Source organism: Limanda limanda, chromosome 19 (genome assembly GCF_963576545.1).
Source record: "Limanda limanda chromosome 19, fLimLim1.1, whole genome shotgun sequence".
NCBI classification, from domain to species: Eukaryota; Metazoa; Chordata; class Actinopteri; order Pleuronectiformes; family Pleuronectidae; genus Limanda; species Limanda limanda.
In genome coordinates, this window is record NC_083654.1 from 22,277,400 (window position 1) to 22,286,891 (window position 9,492).

A 9,492-nucleotide genomic window follows, 5' to 3' on the forward strand; every position below is an offset into this window, starting at 1 on the left:
TTTAGAGCAGACACACAAACTTCACTTACATACAACTCGTATGAAAATATAAGGAGTGGCGAACAACAGGAGCCACACTCTGACTAATTATTGTTATTATTTTAAGCTATTTGATTTAGTGGCTTTATTATGGAGGATTGGTGTGTAGTTCCTGTTTTAATCAGGGACTCTTGTTTTGAAGGGGTTGTAACGGAAGAGGGTGCTGTGGAGATGGATTAAATTACATGATTGATGCTCGACCTGTCCAGAAGGTGGCGCTATAGGCATATAAATGTTGATTCTCTGATCCTGTGACGTGAGAATACCAACAATCCTGTTTTATTAATTCATGAGGGTTCAAATAGTCATTATTATTCCTGAGAATTTAAACATTAATGCAGATTTATTTCTCTGTGCACTAACGTTTATTAACTGGGACAGAATTCTTTTAATGGAGAGAAAACCAGTGGATTCTACTGGTTTCACACCTTCCATAACGAGGAAACTTGTGAGGTTGTGTTATTATTGTTCTGTGTTGTGTTGGTGTCGAGCCATCTGAATCTAGCTGCTGCTTATGGGACAAATAAAGAAAACTTGAGGTGAGAGGAGAGGAAACAGCAAATTCAAATAGTGTCCACTTCATCAGGAAATTCCTCTGTCTTGTCTTTGAATATTCTTTATTATATTTCCTGCTTTATAAAGAACAGTATTAATCTAGATCTAAAGCTGCTGGATACACACAGTGAGCTGCATTCAGCTCCTGTCATCAACATTCCATGCAATAATTTATACAATAATATTGTCTTTTGCACACTCTGTCTACATATTCTTACACTCATAGTATATTATATTACCTATTGTATAGTCAAATACTTATATTCATACCTCTACTATATATCATATATTGTATCATACGCTCTGTATATTCTTTGTATACATAAGTCTATATTCACATATTTATACATGTGTACATGTTATAATTACTATTATTATATCACTATTACTACTATTATTATTATATACCGTTGCTGCCATTATTACTATATACTGCTTTTATATTGGTATAATTACTATCATATATAAATATATATTATGTTATATTATATACTATATATACTGTACTATTCTTATATACTGTGTAACAATAACATTACCATCATATCATCAGTACTATTACCATCATCTTGCCACTGCACCTTATCTACCTATTTATCTTGTGTTTCTGTTTTTATTCTTTCTACCTCAATATTTTTTTTTTTTATTGTATTGTATTTTATTGTATTCAAATATACCGGCTGCTATGACTTAATTTCCCTTCGGGGATGAATAAAGTAATTTATCTATCTATCTATCTATCTATCTATCTATCTATCTATCTATCTATCTATCTATCTATCTAAATCTAAACCCTTAACATCTATGTTTGGCTTAATTTCCATGTTAATCTTTCCCTTCAGTAATAATCCTGCTGGTCTCCTGTCAGTAGGAACAGTCTGGAAGCAGTGTGTGTTTTCAGGCTGGTGGAGAGCAGGTGATTCCTGATCCTCAGTTCCTGTCACTGCTGGGTTTACAAGAAGGTGAGAGGATCCCATCAGAGCAGTGAGAACATTCTCGACACTTCAGGTGTTTTCCCTGTGACGCTGCAGCTTCCTGGTAGAGAACCAATCAGCTTCCTGGAAGGGAACCAACCAGGAAGCTGCAGTTTGGGGGTTTTCACGTCAGTGGAATGTAATCAAATCCAACAGGAGCTCTTATTTCCTCCTCATCCCACAAGCTGCAGCAAACTCAGACTGTCAAAATAAAACATCAGCTCAACATCTTTCAGAGTTCTGGAAACTGACTTGTGAGAAAATATCACTGTTGGGTTTTTTAATCAAATACTTTAAATGTTCTCAAATGTTCTATTTCCAAATGAATGGAGAAAACCATCATCCATCATCTGTCAATCATGCATCTCACAAGTCAGACAGAACATCACCAGATGATTCAAAGGAGACGTAAAAATTAAAAATTATTCAAAAATACCAATTTCGATACGAATGTATACATAAAATGAATAAGGTTAAGAATGAATAAACCTGAATTGTTTGTCTCTTTATTATTTCACGTTGATTCAGCTTAAAGTTGTTTAAATAATAAAACACATTAATAAAAAACTAGAGAAACACCAGATGTTATATTGTGTGTTCAATTTTATTTGCAAATCATTTCGAGCAGACACACAAACTTACCTTACATACAACTCTGCGTATAAAAATATAAGGAGTGGCGAACAACAGGAGCCACTCTCATCACGACTCTCATCTGAAACAACTTCAACTCCAACTATAAATAAATGATGTAATAAACTCACAAGTTTAATCGTCGCACAGGAAGCAGCCGGAGCGGCGGCACATCAGCGTTTAACTGCAGACGTTTGAAGAGGTAGATCCACTGAGGCCGCCGGGTTCTTTGAAAGAGTAAAACCTCCAAACGCTCACGTGCAATATATTAAAAATCTATTACTTACAACCTACAATTAGGCACATGCATGTACTTCCATTCATACGTATGAGGGATGGAACCCAAAAACAAAAGTCAGACTTTTCCACTCTTTCCTCGATGAGCTGACCTGAACAGTTTTTATAAAACCTCTGTGTTCGTCCTGCAGCTCTGGGTCATGTCGAGTAAACAGAAGAGAAACTGAAATGCTGGGAAACAGGAAGGAGAATTCATTTCACAGAGGGAAGTTAAAGAAAAAAATCCCTTTTCCTCGGAGTGACGGGTTTTCTCCTTTAACTGAAGCAGAAAGTAACAAACAGAGCCTGTGATGAAAGTGCATCTCGATTAGAAGACTTTTAATGATTTAAGAAAAACCCTGGACGAGTCGAGCCTTGTGATTCCTGCGTCCAGGTGTTTGCTACCTCGTGCTACTCGTTACACATTACGACGCCTCCACCTCGTTCCCCAGGGCGCCGCACAGCTGCTGCACCCCCGAGTCGATTCTCTGCAGTTTGCTGTGCAGACGCTCCCCGGAGCTGCCCGTGCCGATTCTCTTCAGGACGGCCGGGAGCTGACGGATCTGCTTCTCGGCAGCGGAGGCGATCCAGGTGTTCAGGCGGGCGTTGAGCTCCGGGAGCTGGAGCGCCGCTGTTCCTCCCTGGGACTTGCCGTCCTCGGAGGGGAGGAGGTGCACCAGCCGACGCAGGCGCTTCTCGGACATGGAGTGGTGGAGGAAGAACGCCGGGAGGATCTCTCTGAGGTAGCTCGCTCCGTCTGCACAACAAATAAATACCATGAATCAGACTGTGGACGTGAAACCAGAGACTGAGAAAAAAGATGGAAATGAAGCCAAAATATCCTGCTACGGGCGCCGCCATCTTGCCCTTTTGACCTCATTAGGAGATTTCAATATTAAATATCCAGTGAAACAGACGTCACAAGTTTGATTCCTGATGTTTACGTGTGTCTGGTGAAAACATGAATCATTGGAGGAACTATCGTGGATGTTGATGACCTTTACAGTTGAAAGCAGCTCAACATGGTGTCGAGGACTCGGGTTTGACCTGTGAACAGACTTTATGGTCATGGGAGGAAAATTCCAGGAAGCTTTCTGATTGGACGAACTGGAAAGTGTTCATCACTGGAACGAGGATTGGTCATCAGGCTTCTAACTTCTCCAGGTCGACAGCGATCAGCGTTTTCTTTGCAGATACAGAGAAGACATCACTAGACTGAGGATTTGTGATCTCACCTCTGAGCTCTGAGCAGCTGGTGCACACGCTGTCGTGCCAGGGGGCGCTCCTGAGCAGCAGGTGCTGCCCGGCGCCATCGCAGCTCTTGGGCGCGGTGCAGTTCTGAAGAGCAGAGACGCTGTCGGAGAAGGTTCCGTTGGAACAGACGTGGCAGACGGTGTTCTGCTCCGATGTACCTGAGGAGAACCAGAGGAGAACCAGAGGAGAACCAGAGTCAACCTCCTGCTTCAGAAACACATTCTGTTCAACCAGACTCACGATCCATCAAACTACAGTGCAGCTGATTTTAAACTACACATGTGATACAGCTGCAAATAAACATAAACACTGCTGTCTCCATGGAAACAGGCACGTGACAGTTGGCAGGTGCAGTCCTGCAAAGCATTATGGGAACTGAAGTCTTGAACAGTTTTCCCGCTGACTCATGAATCAGCTGCTTCACAGAAACCTCCACATGCTGAGTCAGAGTTTGTGGTCACAGCGTCATGTGACTGGAGAGAGAGAATCACCTGGAACCAGTCCCAGCTCCGCAGGGAACCAGACTCACACGTTCTACACATGTGGAACCCTGGCTCGGGTCCAGGACCTCTAGACCAGAGGTCTTCAACAGGGGGTCCGCGACCCCTAGGGGGTCCGCAGAGGTAGTGCAGGGGGGTCGCACAATGTTTGGTTGATTAGACAATTTTTAAATATTTTTATAATTTTTTATTTATTTTCAAACCAATTTTTTTCCCACAAATTAAATGTTGTTAAATTCACATTAACATGCATCCAACATATTGAGAGGCTGATTCAAACTTCTGCCTGACAACCTCCATCCGTCCAGGGTCAGATCAGTTGTGTGCTTCACATCAGGGTCGACATCTCACTGATGCTGGAGTGTGTTACATCCACAGAGAGGATTCACTGTCTCTTCTACATGTTTAAAATAAAAAGATGAATATATGAACCCGTGTAATATTTGAATATCTTAGTATTGAATGCACAATAACAAGGTAGCTATGTTTATACATGGCCCTAGGCCCAGTTTAATATAAAACACAAATTTATACAATATATATAGTAGGGGGTCCCTGAAAAACGTTGAAGGCCCCTGCTCTAGACCCAGGACCTTTAGATCCAGGACCTTTAGATCTGATCCAGGAGTTTTAGATTAGATTCAATTCGATTGGATCAGGAACCATGAGACCCCGATCCAGAACCATTAGATGTGATCCAGAACCATCAGATCTGATCCAGAAGCTTTAGATCCTGATTTACATTGTCACATGTGGATCCAGAACCATTAGATCCTGATTTACATTGTCACATCCTGATCCAGAACCATTAGATCCTGATCCAGAACCTTTAGATCCTGATTTACATTGTCACATCCTGATCCAGAACCATTAGACCCTGATCCAGAACCTTTAGATCCTGATTTACATTTTTACATCCTGATCCAGAACCATTAGACCCTTCTCCAGAACATTTAGATCCTGATTTACCTTGTAAGATCCTGATCCAGAACCATTAGACCCTGATCCAGAACCTTTAGATCCTGATTTACATTGTCACATCCTGATCCAGAACCATTAGATCCTGATTTACATTGTTACATCCTGATCCAGAACCATTAGATCCAGATCCAGAAACTTTAGATCCTGATTTACATTGTCACATCCTTATCCAGAACCATTAGACCCTGATCCAGAATCTTTAGATCCTGATTTACATTGTAACATCCTGATCCAGAACAATTAGATCTGATCCAGAACCATTAGACCCTGATCCAGAACCTTTAGATCCTGATTTACATTGTCACATCCTGATCCAGAACCATTAGTCCTGATCCAGAACCATTAGACCCTGATCCAGAACCATTAGATCCTGATCCAGAACCTTTAGATCCTGATTTACATTGTTACATCCTGATCCAGAACCATTAGATCCTGATCCAGAACCTTTAGATCCTGATTTACATTGTTACATCCTGATCCAGAACCATTAGTCCTGATCCAGAACCACCTCCTACCTTTGCTCAGCACCCCCTCTCCGGACGCGCACGCGCGGTGGCGCGTGCACATGTGGTTCTGCGTCGGCCGGTAGAGTCCCTCTTTGCACGCGCACTGCGTGTCGCTGTGCGCGGTGCAGCGCGTGCGCGCCACCTCGTAGCGGCCGCACGTGCTGCAGCGCAGGCACTTCCGGATGTAGTTCCAGATCTCCGTGTACGAGCCCGGCGCGCACGGCGCGCACTCGCTCCGGCTCGTGTCCGTGCAGCGCGCACGCAGGTAGGTCCCCGGAGCGCAGCCTTCACAAACCAGCTGTGTGCCCGTGACCGGGTCCGTCTGCTTGAAGGTCAGGGCTCCGTCCAGGAGAACCGCGTGCACGACCAGCAGCACCATGGAGACCAGAGAGGGGAACATCTGGAGGAAGAGGAGAAGGAGAACAGGGTGAGAACAGAAACATCTGGAGGAAGAGGAGAAGGAAGGAGAACAGGGTAAGAACAGAAACATCTGGAGGAAGAAGAGAAGGAAGGAGAACCGAGTGAGAACAGAAACATCTGGAGGAAGAAGAGAAGGAAGGAGAACCGAGTGAGAACAGAAACCTCTGGAGGAAGAGGAGAGGAGAACCGAGTGAGAACAGAAACATCTGGAGGAAGAGGAGAAGGAAGGAGAACCGGGTGAGAACAGAAACATCTGGAGGAAGAAGAGAAGGAAGGAGAACCGAGTGAGAACAGAAACATCTGGAGGAAGAGGAGCACCGAGGAAACCAGATCAAACGGTCCAGCTCCAGCGAGCGGGTCTGATCCAGATGTTCCTCTCCAGATGAAAGCTGTGGATCCTGTTTTAAAAGAAGCTGCGGATCCTCGGACCAGGAGCTGCAGCTCGGAGCGGCTCTTACCGTGAGATGATGAAGAGGATGCAGCTGATGAAGAGGAGGAGCAGGAGGAGGATGGTGCAGCAGCAGCGACCCTCAGGACCAACATGCTCTCTCTCTCTCTCCTCATCTCTATTTATCTGACTCTACCTCCGACGACTCATCACTCAATGCGCTTTACCGGAAACGTGTCATGGAACAGGTCAGAGCACTGAAACTTAAACTACACTCATACTACAACTTGTATTGTTGTTATTGTAGCTTCTGATGACGATCACATGCTGGAATCTCACATGATATATGACCTCATGTCTGATGGTATGCATTATACAATATTTCATATGCTGTATAATCTCATAAATGACATTTTCCTCATATCAAACTTCATCCAAAGGATAAAGAGGAGATGAGATTTTATTTTGAAACAAATCAATCAGATCATTTTCCACTATAATATAATTTAAATAAGTTAATAATCCTTAATGTACTGGATTTGTACCTCAGCCTTTTATAAAGAGTGTAAAGTATTAAACTGTTCATAAAATATATTATATATAATTTTATTTTTATATTTATACACTCGTCTGTGTTGACAACAAAAGTATCATAATAATGAAACTAAAGCAGCTTTCGAAAGAGATCCGAACATTCTGGAATAACCTGTGTGTGTGTGTGTGTGTGTGTGTGTTTGTCTGTGTGGGTGTGGTGTGTGTGTGGGTGTGGGTGTGTGTACTTTGTGTACTGTGAGTATATGGGTCAGTGTTCTTATATCTTTGTCAACTCAATTTGTTTTGACGTGGGATTCTGTTTACACTGTAAATAATATATTTGTATATTTCCTCATCTTTCTATTGAATTTTCTTTTACCGATTTTTCTTATATATTTCTTATATATTTTATAAATAAAGGATCATTTAATCGGGCCACACAGAATAAAAACAATAAACTGATCTATTATATCATATTTCTGGCTGCAGGTCGACAAAGTGCACGAGCAGATTCACAAGGTTTGATCCAAATAAAGATCAGAAACACATTTGATAACATGACTTCACCCACAGGGGGCGCTGTCGCTGTCATTGTATTTAAAGCAGATGACGAAAAAATGAAAAATTCTATAGTTATAAACTGAGACTGAAGAAAATATATTTAAGTTAAAAATATTTGAATAAAAGAAGATGAAGACTGAAAGTTATGGCAACTAAAAAAATATATAAAAACTCAAAATAACACTATTCTTGTTCTTGAGTTATTTTGAATCAAGTCCCTTTTGAAAACAGAAAACGACGATTTATTGTGAAGGATGAATTTCAGCGTTTCCTGCTCATAGTTCAGAGAAGAGGTGAATATCAGGCGACAAATAAACAGATTATTCACAAGAAGATATCAGAACTGAAAACACAGAGCAGCTGGACCAGAAAACCCTGAAGTCAATGATAGAGACTCATTTATATTTAGAGTTCAATCTGTAAACTGATGAAGCCGAATAAACAACAGTAAAGATGATTAATGTGAGGAAGCATCAGAGGAAAGATGTTTATATAAGGACTCGTGTCCCAGTCTGTAACCAAGACAGCAAGGTCACGACCTCTATCACCTGAGGTTCCTAAGAAAACAGTGAGTTGGAGGTATGAGACCAGAGTTATTTTTAACTTAGCGTCTTGTCATCTTAGCGACAGCTTTCACTTTTCTGAAGCCTCCGGCTGAATCAGCAGTAAGTGACCGAGCCGGTTCCCCGGAGGCAGGAGAACAGACCGGAGTCTGTCTGTGGGAAAGTAGGTTCTTCCCCGGCCGACACACACATGAGCTCTTCACGTTCAAGACTCACAACGAGGCCAAAACCACCAATGTTTGTTTTCTTTCGCCATCAGGGGAAATTAAAACCTCAGACCGAAACTCTGGGGGTTTCTGGGTAAATGAATGCGGACACACAAAAAAAACAACACATTTACACAACGATGACCTTTAAGCTTCGAAGCTAAAAACAACAAGAGCAGAGCAAAGAGTTCAGTTCTGAGAACTGAGACCTTAAAAATAACACGAGAACCCAGAAGCACAAATCTGCAGAATCACAGCGTTTCACAGAAGAATCAACTTCCTGTCGTCTGCAGCCATTCAACTTTTCAAATCGAAGATGGGAAACATATTTGTATAATGTTTGGTTCAGTCTCCGCTGTCAATCATCACGTAGCAGCCAGCCACCAGGGGGCGATCAGGAGTCTTTGGCTTCACCTTTTGGCAGCTGTCACGTCATCATCTTTATTTACAATCTGTGGATGAGATTCATAATCTACTGATATTTATGAATCCAGCAGAGAATCTGAATCAAAACGTAAACAGTCTTTATATTTATCAAGGTTTCCTGTTCTTATGGAACTCAGAGCTTCACTCAGCGTGTGAACTGGAGGTTCAGTTTGGTTAGTGGGCGAGCCGCTCTGCCCCCTGAGCCACATGTGGTCAGCTGGGCCTCAGCGAAGGTTCGTGCTTCACTAAGACTCTGTAAACATTAAAGTGCAGGTTACAGACCCATTAAGAGCGAAGAACTTTCAAAGTAAACTTCCTGTGGCTGAAAGATTCTTTTCAATAAACTGTCGCTGACATTATCTCCCAAATAAACATCAAACAAGTGAAGTCTGAGACGCTGTTTACTGCTGGTCCCACGTTTGCTCCTGATGCTCTTGCTGTGTAATCACTGATGGCGTGCGGGCGACCTCACGTCAGAGCGCCTGCGTACAGTTTGTGCAACTTGAGAAACTTACTGTACTGGTGATGTCACATTCCTCGTGGGGTTTCCAGGTTCAACGTGTAAAGAATGTGACATCATCACGAAGCAGTGTGGGAGGTTGTATGGAAGTCCAGAGAGGACAAAAATAAATAAATACAATCAATTCAATTTAAATGGACATAGAATCTCTCTCTT

At 42.2% G+C, this 9,492-nt stretch overlaps 1 protein-coding gene across 1 annotated transcript; it reads right to left on the reverse strand.

The window, feature by feature from the left end:
* Positions 1-2,153: 2,153 nt before the first annotated feature.
* Positions 2,154-6,688, reverse strand: LOC133025643 (tumor necrosis factor receptor superfamily member 6B-like). The gene is made up of 4 exons (XM_061092360.1): positions 6,597-6,688; positions 5,728-6,118; positions 3,713-3,889; positions 2,154-3,234 (listed from the first exon to the last, which is right to left on the reverse strand). The coding sequence occupies exons 2-4, from the start codon at positions 6,116-6,118 to the stop codon at positions 2,903-2,905; spliced, it is 900 nt and encodes a 299-aa protein (XP_060948343.1). The 5' UTR covers positions 6,597-6,688; the 3' UTR covers positions 2,154-2,902.
* Between the last annotated feature and the right edge of the window lie 2,804 nt (positions 6,689-9,492).